The 17,496-nt window shown below is 39.0% G+C and overlaps 1 protein-coding gene across 2 annotated transcripts; it reads left to right on the forward strand.

Annotated features, from left to right (window-relative positions):
• Positions 1–368: 368 nt before the first annotated feature.
• tgfbrap1 (transforming growth factor, beta receptor associated protein 1) lies at positions 369–15,704 on the forward strand. Of its 2 annotated transcripts, none has more exons than XM_042409031.1 (13): positions 369–712; positions 3,224–3,939; positions 4,157–4,351; positions 6,697–6,851; positions 6,971–7,053; positions 7,912–8,092; positions 8,231–8,391; positions 8,908–8,965; positions 9,059–9,202; positions 9,747–9,890; positions 10,340–10,499; positions 10,835–11,301; positions 12,416–15,704. In XM_042409031.1, exons 2-13 carry the CDS (start codon positions 3,243–3,245, stop codon positions 12,602–12,604), a joined length of 2,634 nt encoding a protein of 877 aa, XP_042264965.1. In that variant the 5' UTR covers positions 369–712; positions 3,224–3,242; the 3' UTR covers positions 12,605–15,704. The 2 variants fall into 2 exon arrangements, with proteins under 2 accessions (XP_042264965.1, XP_042265745.1); XM_042409811.1 differs by lacking the exon at positions 369–712 and adding an exon at positions 719–803.
• The last annotated feature ends 1,792 nt before the right edge of the window (positions 15,705–17,496 follow it).

The raw sequence follows: 17,496 nt of genomic DNA on the forward strand, positions 1-17,496 counted from the left end.
TTATCTGGTGACCCTTTGGAGGGGTCCAACCCCTCAGTTGAGAACCACTGGACTAAACCAGCGAACTGTATATAAAGTAGTTCAAACTAGCTCCACCTCCAGCAGCTGCAACAGTAACATGCTGCTTACACACTGATGCTCCAGTTTTAATAATATAATGATGTCATATATAATAATAACATAATATATATCAGTCAGAGGGACAAAACCACTACTTTTACTGCAATACTTTAAATACATTTTGCTGCTAATACTAAATTAATGTACTTTTATTTAAGTAGGATTTTTCATTCAGGACTTTGACTTGTAATTTAGTGTAGGAGTATTTTTGTAGTCTATTGAAGTAGTTAAGTACCTCAACAACTGTGCTTAAGCGCCACTGCTGTTTATACATCACTACTTAATGAACACATGCTAAACGACGTCGGTATGAAATGTGTTGAGAAAGCATTTCTAACAACTTTCCTTTTAGCTAGACGGTCTTGAACGCACCCCTGGATCACCTGCACCCAGCAGCAGTTCAGTGCAAATGGGCGGCGTTTGACACTGAATAGGGAAGACACAGAGCTACCAGCCGAGACATATTCTCCGACTGCACCATGGCTACATTAATGTTTTTCTGTACATATCTATCGTGGCCGCTGGCTTTAGAGTTGTAAGGCTCGCCTGTCTGTGGTGACTCGGCCTGCCGTCCGGAGTGCTGTCCGCAGCGGTAAGTACGCCCGCTAAAGGCCAGCAGCTCCGGGGGGAAACCAGGGAGGGAGCTTGGGCACCTCAAGGGAGAGGAGAAGGCTGGCTGTAGAGTAGGTGCTTTTTCTTCGCGCAAGTGTGGTAAACGTAATAATACAGCTTCTCTGAGAAAATGAGCAATAAGCCCTTCTTTTTATTTAGCCACATTGAATTTCTAGCTTAGCGTTAAATAGCTTGTTAGCCTTTACGCGCTAACGTTAGCTTAGTTAGCTGGCCCAGAAGAAGCTATACAATCTGTCAAAACGATCACCATTTCTTCACATGCTTATACCACGTTAGCCCATTGACGAATTGTTCCACCTCCAGACAGCTAGTAGCACCTTTCAAAGTTTCATAAAAGTCAACTTTGTTTTTCTTCTGTCCTTATCCTCTATGGATTTGGAAAGCTAACTAGCCTAAACGTCAGTTACCTAGCTGTTAGCGCTTTAGCTAATGCTTTTCCACAATTATTGAAAAGTAGCATTAAAGGACGGGTTCACAATTTTTTAAGCCTGTCTTAAAACAACAGTCAGGTGCCCAAGTGAACACTGACACATGTTTTTCTGCCATAATCATTCGTCCTGTTCATACTGGCCATTAGAAGATCCCCTCTTAATGCATTTGCAATGTAAGTGATGGGGGCCAAAATCCACAGTCCTTTCTGTGCAAAAATGTATTTATAAGTTTATCTGAAGCTAATATGAAGCTTCAGCCGTCCAAATGAGTAAAATCAAAGAGATATCTCTCAACGTTAGTCTTTTTAGTGCCAAAGTCTCTCTTCTTGTTACTATACTTCAACAGCAGCTCAGCAGGGATACACTGTCTGAGGAAACACAAAGAGAGAATTTTATCCTAAAAAGACTGTAAATGAGGCAGATATCCACTTGATATGACTAACCCAGACTGCTGAAGCCTCATATAAGCTTCAGATAAACTTTAAAATGCACTTTTGCATTAAATGACTGTGTGGACACACTGTGGATTTTGGCCCCTGTCACTGAAATTGAAAGCACATTTGAAGAGGATCTTCATGAACGGGAGGAATAATTACAATGAAGAAAACCTATCCTTTAAACCCAGCTAGATTAGTGTGTCTGAAAGTGGAATTACATATAGTTAATTAGTTACACATTATATTTCGGTGTGGAAGTAAATCCTACAGTAGAGCAGGACTGAAGTTACAATATCAGGATACACAGGACGTTATGACAAGACTGACACGATTTAAATATAATCAATTACAAGTACTTTTGTTCAAGTGTCATACACCCACATGGACACAAGACACTAGATACTTGCCTCACATACAGAAGCAAGAGAGAACAAATAGGGAAGCAAGCAAAACACTGATAAACACTATCTGTTAACCAGTGGTCATTTCCAAACTGCTGCTCTCCGGTAAGTGAATGATAAATGAACAATCACGGAGAAACATAGAAGTCACACACAAGCCAAAACTTCACTGGGCTGCTTATATCACTGATTTGTGAAAGCACAGTTTCCCCCGTACACACTGAAACCCATGATATTTTAGTGTGGAAGTGAATCCTATAGTAAAGCAGGACTGAAGTTACAATATCAGGATACACAGGACGTTATAACAAGACTGACACATGATTTAAATATAATCAATTACAAATACTTTTGTTCAAGTGTCATACACCCACAGGGGCACAAGACACTAGATACTTGCCTTACATACAGAAGCAAGAGAGAACAAATAGGGAAGCAAGCAAAACACATATTGCTGTATTCTCCATATGTGCTTCTCCAACTGAGCTAAGTCAAATGCTGTATATGGAAACATACTGTAATCTACAGTCATTTTAATTATATTTATCAATATTTATAGCTGTATTTGCCTTAAAAATCATGTATCGGTTAGGCTATGTTATATTTCATGCTGCTAGTAATGGTCATCTTCATTATTGGTTAATTGCTAATTATATTCTTGGTTAATTCATTGTTTGATCTATAAAATGTCAGGAAATAAAAGACGTCTGTCACATTTTCCCAGAGTCCAAGTTGATGTCTTCACATTGCTTGTTTTGTCTTACCAGCAGTCCAAAATTCAAAGATATTAGGCTGAAATTAGGGAATGTTTTGCATATTTTTGCTTAAAAAAAAAACCAACTTAAAAGATATAAAAGTTGGCAGTTATTTCTAACTATTGTTTCAGTTCTAATTATAAACACTGTAACAAACTTCTTACAGTCTTGGCCTATTTAAGCTTATACAGAATCATGTGTGCCATTATTTAAAGCTCAAACATTCATAATCAGGCTAAAGGCTGAACTGCCTAAAAGGAAAATAGATCCAGAGTTTGTTGTTAATGAGGGACACACCCATGCCTTTGTATATCCAGTTAGTGAATAGTGATATTAGCAGTGTATCAATAATACATTACAAGAATGTTTTGCAGTATGCTGTCTGCTATTGATTATTTTCACTTGTCTGCAGTTTTGCTGATGCCTTCCTGTCTTGTGTCATCTAGTCTAGATGCCTTGGCCGAGATGAGTGTGAAGGCCTTTGAGCTAGTCCCCGCTGTGGAGCGAGACCTCCTTATGGGTGACAAGGCTCGCATAAACATCGAGTGCATAGAATGCTGTGGGAAACACTTGTACGTCGGCACGAACGACTGCTTCATCCACCACTTCTTGCTGGACGAGGTCACTTCCTCCAAAGGGAAACTGAGTTACTCGTCCCAGAAGCTGCTGCACAAATACCTGGGCCTCAAGAAACCAGTCGCCGAGCTGCGAGCCGCCTCCGCTTTGGAGCGTCTGATAGTGCTCTGCGATGGAATAGTGTTTCTTGTTGACATGGTGACGCTGGAGACCGTTCCCTCGGCGGCAGGAGGTGGAGCCAAGATCAGAGGTGTGGCGGCCTTCTGCATTAACGAGAACCCGGTGAACGGTGACCCGTTCTGCGTGGAAATAGGCGTGCTCTCCTCCAAGCGGCGGACAGTGCAGATTTACATGGTGTATGAGGACAGAGTGCAGCTGGTCAAAGAGGTGACCACGCCTGAGCAACCCTGCGCCGTCAGTCTTGACGGTTACTTCTTGTGCCTGGCCCTCGCTACACAGTACATGATCCTGAACTACCACACGGGAGCCTCCCAAGACCTCTTCCCTTACAACAGCGAGGAGAGGAGACCCATCGTGAAGAGGATCGCCAGGGAGGAGTTCCTTTTGGCGGCACCTGGTGGTCTTGGTAAGTCAGTACAAAAATGTGAGGATTGACGGGTCATGTGCTCATTTTTAACATTTTCATGTACACAGAATGGTTGCAACTAACAGTTATTTGGATGAATAATTCATCATTTAGTCTATAAATTGTCAAAAAAAGTCATGTTTACAGAACAAGTAACTAGAGCCTGACATGTCTCTCCATACCATCTAACACTGACCTCTTCCACGTCTGCCCCCAGGAATGTTTGCCAATGCAGAAGGGGTATCCCAGCGGGCTCCAGTCAACTGGTCAGAGAGCGTGATTGGTGCCGCTGTGTGCTTCCCTTATGTGGTGGCTTTGGATGAGAGCTTCATCACCATCCACAGCATGCTGGATCAACAGCTGAAACAGACTCTGTCATTCAGGGATGGACACATTCTGCAAGTCTTTGAAGGTATTCTCACACAAATCATCATCTGATCAATCACTTTATTTATAAAAAGAAATCAGTAGAGGGGAGTGGTTATGTAATTGATGCCCATGCATATCTGACCTAAAACATCAAGATTGTAATAGGTTTAGGGCCCTATTTACATGGAGGCGCATGCAGTGCTCCAACTGTTTGGTATTCTCCTGACCTTGAAACTCGCTTTGCCCGTCTGAGTGGTATTTTGGTGACCAGTGCAGAGTGCACAGATGGGAGGTTCATTTAAATGAAGCAGAGCAAAGCCAGTTGTTGTATTTTGGTTGAAATTTGGTCTTCAGACGTTAGGCTGGAAACAGACGTCTCTTCTGGCACAAAATGAATCTGCTGCTGCTTTGGTGATTTTATCAACAAGAGCAAACTAAATATTTGCTGGAAACATGCTGCAATAATAGATTGATGCTTGAAATATAAATAAGTTATTTCAATTAAACACTCCCCAACCAAAATTGGCACAGAAAATAACATTTAATATGATTAATGTAGGAAAGTCAGCAAATCAGTCTGCATTGATCTGTAAATGAATGTGGGTGACTCTTACAGTATCTGCTGTCCACAGCTGCTTTACACTGTGTGAAAAGCTTCTCCTTCAGGTCATTAAATCCCTGCAGCATTTGAAGGCAGCAGGACTAATATGTTGATAAATCTGCAGCCTCTGAGAAGTCCTGCGCCAGAACACAGTGCCATTATGCCATTAGTCCTTAACTGTGTTTACCTTTTATTAAATTGCCTGAAAGCAACACTCAGCTGCTACAGAACAACCACACACACGTCTACACACATCAGACTGGTCAGTCATAACTCAATATTCTGCCTTTTTATGAAGGAGATGTCGGGTTACCAGGACTCATCAACTGTCTTTCCAACTTTCTGGCAGTACGATGCAATCATTTAAGCAGCTTCACCGAAAAATATTTCTATCGTTATTATACTAACTAACTGATGAAAAAAACTTCACCATCTGTCCATCCACATTTGTGGTGATGTGTGTTCATGCCGCGGCGCTCTGAACCGTTCAGACATTTGTTTATTGAGCTGTCATCATGCTTAACTGTGATTGGCACAGCTGTTTCAGAGCTATGAGAGCAGTGATGTGACTGGCTGAGAGAGTATTTAATAATCACCACACCTGCTGATCTATTTTCACCTTCACCTTATGCACGTCGTGCTGCTGCACACACATGAACCAAAACAGCAGGCGCGCATGGAGACACCCACACAGTCCGTGAGCCCGAGACCTACCATGCTGTGCTTGTTGTTGTTAGTTAGTTACTTTATATCATGATGAAATGTGTATAATTGTCAAATGTCAAAAAGGTAAAGAATTGATTTACAGAAGTGACAGAAGTGTAGTGTTAAAATGCCTTACAATGTAACTATAGACAAACTATGTGTCTTGCCTCTAGCGGGTGTACTCGTTAACATTTAACAAACCATCCATATAATTTTAATAACTTTATCATATTGAACAAGACCTCAGTTACAGTAGAAGACACATTTTTATTCAAAAAAAAGAACATTTTTTTCATATTGGGGAAATGAGCAAGAGATTGGGTTCATTGGATTCAAGAACCAGAGACATGAACCATGGTTCATGGTTGGCATGTTGACCCCTAAACAACGGAGGCGGCTCAAAATGGTCTTTTTTTTGTTTCAATATGTCCATACTGGATGTGTTATTACAATAGTGCACTCAATTCCTGAGAAACTGAACTGAAAACAGGCCTTAGTTATTAATTACAGCTGTTTTACAGTTGTTCCCTGGGCTCTTCATTCTTGGTGGGATTTGAAGCACTAGCAACCTTTTTCTGAGAAAGGAATTCAGTGGAACAAACATTTAAAAAATCCAAAACATTGCTCAACAAGCTTTGCAAAATATGCAGCTGAAATTATTTAAGCTCTGACCAGAAGCACACGGGAAAAACTATTTTTAGGACATTTTATTCCTTTTATTAGTGACAGTAGGGAGCTAACAGGAAATGAAGGGAGAGAGACATGGAGTAATGACATGCAGTAGAGGTCCCTGGCCGAACGCGAGCTGGGGATTTTTGCGGTGAGTTCTGAGCTAAAGCTGAAGGTGTTGATATGCCATTTATCGTCTCTGGCTTGCCTACCACCATGAAATAAGTTCTTGGAAGGATGGCTTTTTCCAGAACTAACGTTTTTATAAAGGCTACCGTACAAAACACAGGATTAAAATGAAGCAGAGTCTAATGGATGTTTATAGACACATGTGATATCACTATGTATATTTATCTGTGGCTATTAGAAAGTGGTGTGTTGAGTGCTGACCTGTGAGTGTTGTGTGTTTTTAGGGAAGGTCATTCTGGCTTCCACTAAAGCTGTGTATGTTCTGGTACCCTTGCCGCTGGAGAGACAGATCCAGGACCTACTGGCCAGTCACAGAGTGGAGGAGGCGCTCATCCTCACAGAAGGAGCACAGAGAAATATTCCCAAAGACAAGTTTCAGGTAACAAATAATGCCTAGACTAAGATCTTTCTTTGTATTTATCTCAGCTGAATCACATTATTGACCGTGTTTTTACAAAACATAAACGTCTCATATAATGTCACTTTCTACACACACAGATTTTGCACAAAAGAATCCTCCAGCAGGCAGGTTTCATACAGTTTGGACAACTTCAGTTTCTAGAAGCAAAAGAACACTTCAGGTAAGAGTCTATGTCAGTGTTTGATAACTGTCCAGCTTTTCTGTCCAGTAACAGTCCAGTCTGTTGCTTGACTCTAGCAAGCTGTTTTTCTGTTGCTTATTCAAGTCCAGGTCATGTTTAATAAGTAATTAGTTAGATTATTGGGAATGATTGTTATATACTGCCAGGAAGTAATGACAAAAATGTGAAATAAATTGACATTTATTTCACATTGTAGTTGGTAAATAATTCTAGGTCTTATCATCCCTAACGGGTTTTATTGATATGTTTCATACTTTGAATGTGAAACAGGTATTATATTGCATTCTATGTGGTATTAAAAATGTCTTAAATTTAACTTGGTGAAGGATGAAGAAATCCAGTTCTTGTCTTTTCATATCCTGTTGATTCATCATGACAAGGCAAAAACCTTTCTGCAGAACACTTTCTCATGACTTAAGGAACTTTGCCCCAATTTCACTGCACTTTTCCCATCATTTTTTTCTAAATTGCCTAATGTTAACAGCTGTTGAGGTGCAAAGGGAAAGCTGACAAACAAAATCAGAAATGTAGCTCCCAGTCTTTGTAATTACTTCACATCTTAATAACTCTATAGGTGCCTGTCATGGTTATGTTAAGTGATTTGTTTTGGTGCCAATCTGGATCCACTTTCAGATTAATAATTATTAATAACACTGTATATCACTGTATTTTTCTGCCATACTAATGCAGATTTAAAAAAATTTAAACATTTGCTAATATTAAATATAACAAATGTTAAAATTGTGGTGCACACTCTGACTGCTTTCTAGTTTCTGGCATTTAGTTCTTTATTGTCTCCCTCATATGTTCTTGTGACCCTACCATTATAATTTGCAGGAAGGGTCAGCTGGACGTGCGGGAGCTGATATCTCTCTACCCACTGCTGCTGCCAGCTTCCTCTTCATTTACACGCTGCCACCCTCCTCTCCATGAGTTTGCAGATCTCAACCACCTGGCACAGGGTGACCAGGAAAAAGTGCTGCGGTGCAAGAAATTTCTTATCAGCTATTTGGGAGAGGTAAAGAAGTAAAACACTGATTTTTGTAGCAAGGTCACTTGTCAGAAGTTCCTCTTGTTATTTTGTAACTATTAATTATTATTATTTATCATATTTGCATCACATACTGTACATATTTTTCTCCATCTCCACTCACAGGTACGAAGCACAGAGGTAGCTAATGGCTGCAGAGAGGACGTGGACACGGCTCTGTTGAAACTTTATGCTGAACAGGATCATGACAGCCTTCTAGACCTGTTGGCTTCAGACAATGCCTGTCTGCTAACAGACAGCGTCCCATGGCTGGAGAAATATCACAAGTGTGTATATTATCATTTTTGTCTTTAATTAGGGCTGCTCCTTTTAAGAATAAGTTCACATAATTGATCATATCTGAAAAACATTGTGAAAATTGCTTCATTTTAACACACAAGGACACCTACACGTTTTGAAACTGTGGCTACACTCTGACTTGTTGAATGTCATCTGACTGCTTTATAAAGAGTGATCTGGGTAAATTAGATGAATGTCAGGTCGGCAATGTCCAATCATGCTTAAAACTGTAGTAATTAACAGAAACGGACACTGTGGGGATCAGTCTAATTTTTATAATTAATTTGGTCACAAAATGTGCAAATTCCTAGAGGGACTGACTGAGATGAGGCTTTGTTGGATAAATACTTTTCTTTGCCCCCCACTGTTAATTACATCCCTGATATGGGTTTAATTCTTTGTCCAATTTAGTCAAGCCAATTTAATTAGTTTGTACAAAAGTGAAATCATGAGGGAGATGCTTTGTTTGATTCATTCTTTTTTTTGTTTCCCCTCTTGCGTAGATATTTTGCACTTGGGCTGCTCTACCATTGTAATGGTCAGGATTCAGCAGCACTACAGGTATGTACATTTAAACTCTTATCATTGTAAGTGTCAGCACTAATGTGATGTTTAGGAATTGAACAGACTCTATCTTTATTGTCCTCTTGACAGTTGTGGATTCGCGTGGTAGATGGGGATCTGCAGGACCCCACGAGATCTGACCTTTATGAGTACATTGTGGACTTTCTCTGCTCCTGCTCCAATCTGGACCTCGTGTGGAAGTATGCAGACTGGGCTTTAAAGAAGGATCCCACCGTAGGTTCCCAGGACCTTTTAATAACCACGGAAACTTAACAGAGCTGACAGTCAAAGATTACTAGTAACTTGTTAACTTGACTTCACAATTACAGTATACTTTAACAACAATGTAAACCAGTTAAATTATTTTATTTTATTTAATTTCAATGATTAGTTGAATGGCAATGCCCACTGAGTACTAGGAAAAAAATGCAAATAGGCCAATTTAGCCAAGAGGACACATTTTATTAGCAGTGTTTATTAAAAAGAAAACTGTAACGATTGTACACATTAAAACAGCCCATAAGAAAAGTCATGCAACATTAAAAACAACAGTTTGCTACAGTTCACATAGAACATTGATTGAATAGACATGCTGAACAACACTTCTCATATAAACAGAAGCTATTGTTCTCTAATATATACTAGTATGTAATTGTCATTGCATTGCTAGACAGCAAATGATAGAGTATTTTACATTCTTCATGCCAGAGTTTTCACATCTATTTTTCTGACATTTTGCAGCTATAGTGGTAACCTAGGCTTTCTTTTTTGTTCATAGATAGGTGTCCACATCTTTACTAAGAGGCCTGGCAGTAAAGATCAGTCAGAACTGAAGCCTGATGATGTTATCACTTACCTGGCAAAGCACAGCCAGGCGCTTCTTCTCTACCTGGAATACCTGGTGCTGGAGAGACGGATACAGGTACAACAAACAGATAAAATCATCATTTGATGCTGATAAATGTGACTGAGGTCTGTTGAAGTGTCCTGGAGCAAGAGACCAAATCTCTGCTAGCCCCAGAGATTCTGATCTGGAGCTGATCTTTCACATAAAAAGATTTTCAAGCAAACACAATGACAGGACTTTCCCTGCAGTATCAGTTCCCCAAAGTACTGAATCGCATTTTATCCCTCGACTTCCTCCTATAATCCTGACCTGTGAGTTAAGTAAACTAAGTTGCCTGTAAGGTGCAAATGTCTTTCTCTCTACAGTATAGCTGTCAGAATAGATGAACAGAGGTGGAGGGCTGAAGCTGAGAAGCAGATATCATTGTATTATTATCCTTTCAGAACAAGCAGGTTAAGTTGCTGTCATGAGTCAAACTTTCTACACGATAATTTATTGATTTCTCTACACATTTGTGGACGCAGAAGGAGAAGTTCCACACACACCTGGCTGTGTTGTACCTGGAGAGGGTCAAGTCATTGCTGTCAGAGTCGTCAGCCAATGAAGAGCAGCTGACCAGAGCAAGAGAGAGGCTCCAAGCTCTGCTCAGGGAGTCCAACCTATACCGTGTACAGTTTCTTTTAGGTGAGACCAATATCTGAAAATACCACCAAATTATTCTTAAGACATATCTTTCTTCCCACAAGTGTCGATCAATGCTTATTTTAGATTTTAATGGTGTTTATCTTTTGATAGCGCCATCAACAACTGTGTCTCATCAGTTTTAAAACAGCATGTTTGAGCCACCTTGGACACAATTCTGCACATGGATTATAGGAATTAAGATTTAGTGCAGCTCTAGCTGGAAAATCTTTGAGAGCAAGGTCTGATTCTCTAGATTCGGACTTTGTTCCAAAATGGCTACAGATTGTTTTGCAGGTTTTGACTCGTCATGTTTTATATCCTTCTGTTTTCTTTAGGTAAGATAGAAAACTGTGAACAACTGCTGCTAGAGCGTGCAACACTACATGGAAAACTGGAGGAGCACGATAAAGCTCTGCACATATTGGTGCATGAGCTCAGAGACTTCCCGTCCGCTGAGGCCTTTTGTATATGGGCCTCTTGTTGTCGGGATTCTGCTTACCGACAGCAGCTGTTTCACCTTCTCTTGGGAGTGTATCTAGACGGAACCCGTCCTGGAAAATCCCAGACAGCGGCAGGCAGCAGCAGTGGAGACCTAGAGATGGCGGCAGTGGACCTCCTGAATCGGCACGGAGAGTCGTTTGATGCGGTCCGCGTGCTGCGTATGCTCCCCGAGGGCTGGTCACTGCAGCTGCTGCGGCCCTTCCTGGGTCGAGCCATCAGGGCCAATATGCACGCCTGCCGCACCTCGCAGATCGCTCTGGGGCTAGCCCACTCTGAAAACCTTCAACTGCTGCATGACAGGGTGAGCAGCACATACATATAACACAAAAACTTGCAAATTTAGGAAACAATTAAATTTTATCTCCACATTTAACCACATTACTTGTAATGTGTTGTTTTACAGGATTGGTTATGACATCATCTGTTAATAGATTATTCTTTTTTGTTTTCAGGAGCATTAGTTTACAAAGCAGTAACAGCTATAATAATGATAATAGCAACACAAATGACTACTTATTTTAAAGTATTGGTGTAGTTAAATCTCTCTTAGTATTTCTCTAATAGAACAATCCTCAGTAAATAAATGAATTAATGAGTAATTAAAGTAGAGTTGGACTGATTAAAATCAATCAGCAACCATTTTAATAATCAATTGATTTGTTATTTTTACATTCACTGGTTTCAGCTTCAATGTGGAAAACTAATAAATGAAAAAAAATAAATGTGGAGATTTAATGCCTCTCTTTGTCATAAATCTCTCTTTGACATTATTATTATAACATTACAGGCATTTCCACCATTTTTTGACTTTGTATAAACATTTAATTGAGAAAATAATTGGTAGATGAATTGACAGTGAAAAATATAGTTAGTTGCAGCCCTTAACTGAAGCTCGACAGCCTCTCTAAAATCTTAAACTTTCAAGACATAAAACAATCTAGTATGTCCCAATAATTGGGTGGAGGAAGGAGTGGAATCATTACACAAAGTTGTCTAATTTATTTTATAAATATAAATAACTAAATTTCTCAAAACAATCAACATAATTGGAGGGAGTGATGTATATTGTCCATAAAAAGTCATTTGTCCTCTGCCTGTCTTACTACAGCCAAATACTGCTTTAAACTGAGTTCAATTTTAATTTTAGGCAGTCACACTGCTTCTATAAATAAAGTAATTCATATTGGAGAAATAGGACCTCCCTGTCAATTATCTCTTGAAATTCTGTATTGAGAGGGGCAAATATTGTTTGTATTAACATATATTAAGCAGGTTACATCTATTTTCTTAACCATATTGATTGATTATTCTTTTTCTCACTGAAGTTTAATGTCTGTACTGGCTTGAATGTATCTCATAGTCACTGAATTGAGCTCATTGTAAGTCTATGCTGATGTATGTGTTTCCTCCTCCAGTTGAAAGAGCGGAAGAAACCAATCTTTGTGTCTGAGAAGAAGGGATGCCACCTGTGCCACAACACCTTCAGTGAGCCTGACGTGGTGTGCCTGCCAGGTGGAGTGCCTGTCCATACTCACTGTGTCGCCCAGAGAGTAAGAGACTCTCCCACAAAGAGACAGTTAACTAATAGCAGCAACCATACGTGAGACTTGACCCGTCAAACTACAATGTGATCTGTGACCGGAGGCACCGAAATAAAGCAGGACTGTCTGAGGACTGTGGGGATAAGAAAAAGCACAGAACACCCATTGCCCAAGTAGAATTGGCTGTGGAGTTGATGAGAAACACAAAGAAAGCTGTGTGTGTTTGTGAAAGAAAGAGAGAGAAAGTGTGTGTTTGAGAGAGAGTGCAAAGGGAGAAAGCTATTTATTCCTGTGCTGCAATTAAACCACACTTTCAGACTGTAAGTTTTTATAGGTATATCAAAAACAACAGCTACGTGACCCTGCCCTTTAATCCATTTTAACAAAGAATGAATCGACGACAGACTCCTCTGCTTATCTGTGGGTTCAGTACTGTATCTGTCCTTGTATTGTTTTAAACCTGAATTTGACAAACTGCTTGGACTACAGGACACACAATATGTGAATCCTGCTGCAAATATTTCGTAAGCATGAACAGTATTACCACTCCTACGGTTCTGGTCTAATCAACTCATATGGGTATTGTATTAATATTGATCTAACTTTGCACATTGCAGTGTTGGGTTTTAATGTGAAGTACTACAAAAGACTCACTCTTACTGATGGAAATTGAGTCTTTTACGTCTGTCTTTTACTCTCTGAGATCTGGTCTCACTGCTGCTTTGTTTGTTTCCCTTCAGCCATGAGAGCAATGAATGTTGTATTCCAGGTGGTGACTTTCTGGCAGCAATTTGATCCAAGCCCATTAGGTTTTGAATGTCCTGCGATCAAGGTTAGAGGCTATATCAGTGTGTCGTCGGTATAAAACACTACATGAAACCCTGCTAAACATTATTAAGTGTAACTGGGGATTCAGATCAATACTCAAACTGCATCAAGGATGAAATCAGATTGACCCTCTGAAACAATGAAATCATCTTTTACTGGTAATATGTCCGTAGACACATTGTGAAACATGACAGTAAATGCTATGGCACAGTAATAAGTGACAGATTTGTAAAGTATCATCAAATCATGTGAAATCAAACTTCATATTTTTTGTCTGGTATTTGAGTAGCAAATAAATTGAGAGGGATCTTCAGTGCCCATAATCATAAATCCATTTTAGGTATTTGTTTGAGTAGCGTTTTAAGATAAAGTTAATTGGAATTTGGCTCCTATAAAAACTAATTTCACTTATTTCCATCTCTGGTTAACTTTTTTTTTTTTTTTTTTTTTTTACACATTTCACAAAGAATATTTAACCACTAGATGGCAGTAATGTTTAAAAATGTCTGAAACAGCATGAAATGGATCTGACTTACTGATGCAACTCTTTGGAAGTTATTCTTTGGAATACCTTCAATATGCAAGTTGTTCAAAACAAATCCTGCTCCTAACCTTCACTATTTTATTACATTTTTTTTCTCTCTCCCACCATTTCCACACTGCAACACAATCACTAATATAACATGGTTGAAACAGATAGAGACAGATCCACGCTGGTCAAAATTTAAATCTCATCGCATCCACTGTTGCATCAGACATACTGTACAGGTGTAGAGCTTTGGCAGGAAATTAAGTGTTTGATGAAGTTTTTTTTTTTTTTTAATCATACTCCATGATCACATAAAATTATCTAAAAGTAATAAATGTCAAAGAAAACGGTCATCTCATAATGCCTGGCAGGATTAATTAACTAGTCATTGTACAGCAGTTTTGTTAAAAACTTTAAAAGGTTGTAGATATCTGAGAAAACAAATCCTGTATCATCCACTGCTTTGATAGGTAAAGAACAACTCATGGCTTGATGGATCTAAGCTTTCATAGCTGCTGCCTGCAGAGTGCTGGAGTTATGGCTTTAACCTTTTCATCATGACAACCCTCTCAAAAACGTAAAGAAACGTAAATTAGAGTATTCTGTTCTAATAAAGCCCAATTCTTTACAGGCTTGTCAGCTCAGAACACCACTCTGTCCGTGACTGATTTCCAAAGTTTGTGTATGTGTCAGATAACAATCAAGTGCAGCTCGGACTTTATAAATGTTTCTCCCACACGGGCATAACTAATGGCAGGTTGCATTATGTGTTTGTGTAGCTTAATTGTATTAAAAATCACATGAGAAAGAAATCAGGGACATTCAACCTGCTGGAGGTGATGCTGTGCGAAAAAGTGGTTTATGTTTAACTATGTCAGACTACTTCACTTGGAAAAATTGTGCTCCCCAAGGTGGCAGAAGGTGCATGAATTCCAGGTTACCCCGTGGAGTTAGAGAAAACCATGACAACATCTAAATGTGGTTATGTAAAGCCGCCATACACAGAATGCACTCTTTATAAAGTTCAATTGTCGTGTACTTCCATGTTTTTTTTTTATATATTTAACACTTGTCATTCGTCCTAGAAATGTGCTGCTGTCTGTCTGTCATTCAAGATGATTTACAGTTATAAAATTAAGTGATTTTTGACGGTCTTAACTCCTCTAATATCAGAAGGCTTGCATCCTGTAAAAGATATTCATCCAAACTGGTTCTGACAGAGAAAAATGGTCAGGATTCCCAAATCAAACTTTCATGGACTTGATTTTTTTTAACACAACAAAAACCAAAAGATCAGAGAAGTGTGTCTCCTCAATTGTTTATTTGGAGCTAATCCCCAATTGTCCAAACTAAACACATCACTGTTGTGGGTCTTGCTTGGTTCTCTGGTGCCTGTGCTGTTGATGCTAGCCTTCTGTAATCACAACCCATTTCTGTAGGGAACTTTGCGCAAACGTGGGACTATTTTTCTAACATGGAGATCAGAATATTGTAGATACTGTAGGTTTGACTCACTTTCCATGACAGAAATTCACAGCTTAATGCACAGCATCTTTCTGAACTATTTAAGTGTAGCTTGCTTAAAAAGCCCCCACACCCCCCTGACCATCATGACCTACGATAATTTAAAAAAATACAGTACAGTTGTGTGAAAAAAAAAGCTATTGTATTTCATAAATATATGTATACTGGTATGTATATACTGCATTTGTACCTGTTTGTTGCTTTCTAAATCAATGCCAATGTGGATGGAGTGTACAAACTGTAAATCCGTCCAATTTTAATAAACATGAAACTGTATATCAAGTCCTGAAGTCTGAAATTGACAATTCACACCTAAAAGTGACTTCCATGTGTGTGACTGCTGTTACACATAATGTGTTTTTCTCTTTTATAATAGAGCTTGACAATGAAGTTGATGCCTGTGGCCTTAACTGTGACAACAAAACAATAATCAAGGGAATGTTAGAGTGTAGCAAAATTAGCTTTGGGATTTAATTGGATACCAATTAACTTCCCTCTCAGATGGATGAAATCATGGATTTTAGCATCAAAACAGCATGTCTGACATACTGTATCTCATAACTGGTGGCTGCAAGCTTGTTCGATTTATTGTAGCATTTAGGTGGCAGGGCTAAATCCAAACCTGCCTCTGCAAGTAAAAATCAAATGCAAAAACAAACATGGACATGGAAACATGGAAAGATCATTTCCAAAAATTAGTCTTCTGCCTTAAAGGGCGGGTTCATAATTTTTCAATTCAGTCTTAACAGTCAGGTGCCCCAATAAACATTGAAATAGGTTTTTCTTGCCATTAATCATTCCTCCTGTTCATACTGATCATTAGAGAATCGCTTTATAATATACTTACAATGTAAGTGATGGGGGACAAAATCCAAAGTCCTCCTTCTGTGCAAAAATGTATTTTTGTTTATCTGAAGCTGAATTGAAGTTTCAGCTGTCTTAACAAATCAAGTAGATATCTTTCAATGTTATAGTACCAAATTCCCTCTTTTTGTTACGTTACTTCCACCGCAGCTCAACAGGGAAACACTGTCTGAGGAAACACAAAGAGGGAATTTGATGTTAAAAAGACTGTAAATGTGGAAGATAGTCACTTGATATGACTAACTCAGACTGCTGAAGCCTCATATAAGCTTCAGATAAACCTTTAAATGCATTTTTGCACAAAATGACTGTGTGGGCATGCTGTGGAATTTGGCCCCCATAACTTACACTAGGGGTTGGGGGGGTTTCAGTGGTGGGGGAAAAATTCAGGTGTTTTAATTGTAAAAAAAAAAAAAAGGTAGCAATACTGCAGTATAAAAATACTCCACTATAAGTAAAAGTTCAGCATTGAAAATGTCACTTAAGTAAAAAATATATGTTAAGTATTATTAGCAAGAATGCACCAAACACAAAAATACTCACAATTCTGCAAATTATGAGTATTATATATTACTGTTACTGTTGTAGTGGGTCAAGGCGGAGCTCATTGTAACTATGGCATTAAGTTATAGGGTAGTACTTTTACTTTAATACTTTAAGTACATTTTGCTGCTAATAATGCTTATGCACTATTACTTTAGTAGGATTTTTCATACCAGACTTTAACTTGTAATGGAGTATTTTTACATTGCTGTATTGGTACTTTTACTTAAGTAAAGGATCTGGATACTTCTACCACCACTGCTCAAATTAGTACTTAAGTAGGCTAGAGTAACGTCACTTGAGTAACGTTAAATTTAACTCATTAGCTAGTAATGTAACTAGCTAGTTAGTTAGCCTAACGTTAAGTTACTTGGCATGTGGGCACACAACAATTTGTATCCTCGCAAACAAGCAACATATACGTGCAAGTGTTTTGTCTTTAGTGACAAAGCATTAAAGCCAAGATTACTACTAACCAGCTGTGAATAAAGCTCCTTTTTGCGGAAATTTTGCGGGAGTTAGCCACTTTTTCAAGGCTGAGCGCCTTTTCCGAGGTGTCCTTTCCCCTGGACTGGCGGTAGGAGTGAGCAGCACCGGAGGATGGACTATACGTAGTATGCCACATGTGGTCTAAATCTCCCACTTTCTCATTTTCACTAGTTTCTGT

Source organism: Thunnus maccoyii, chromosome 1, assembly GCF_910596095.1.
Source record: "Thunnus maccoyii chromosome 1, fThuMac1.1, whole genome shotgun sequence".
Classification (NCBI taxonomy): Eukaryota; Metazoa; Chordata; class Actinopteri; order Scombriformes; family Scombridae; genus Thunnus; species Thunnus maccoyii.

Excerpts from the sequence above, each read along its gene's own strand:
- tgfbrap1 (XM_042409031.1), top strand. The coding sequence starts at position 3,243 with ATGAGTGTGAAGGCCTTTGAGCTAGTCCCCGCTGTGGAGCGAGACCTC. Across the intron at positions 8,392-8,907 it reads TGGCTGGAGAAATATCACAA|ATATTTTGCACTTGGGCTGC; the intron begins GTGTGTATATTA and ends CCTCTTGCGTAG. Across the intron at positions 11,302-12,415 it reads TTCAACTGCTGCATGACAGG|TTGAAAGAGCGGAAGAAACC; the intron begins GTGAGCAGCACA and ends TTCCTCCTCCAG.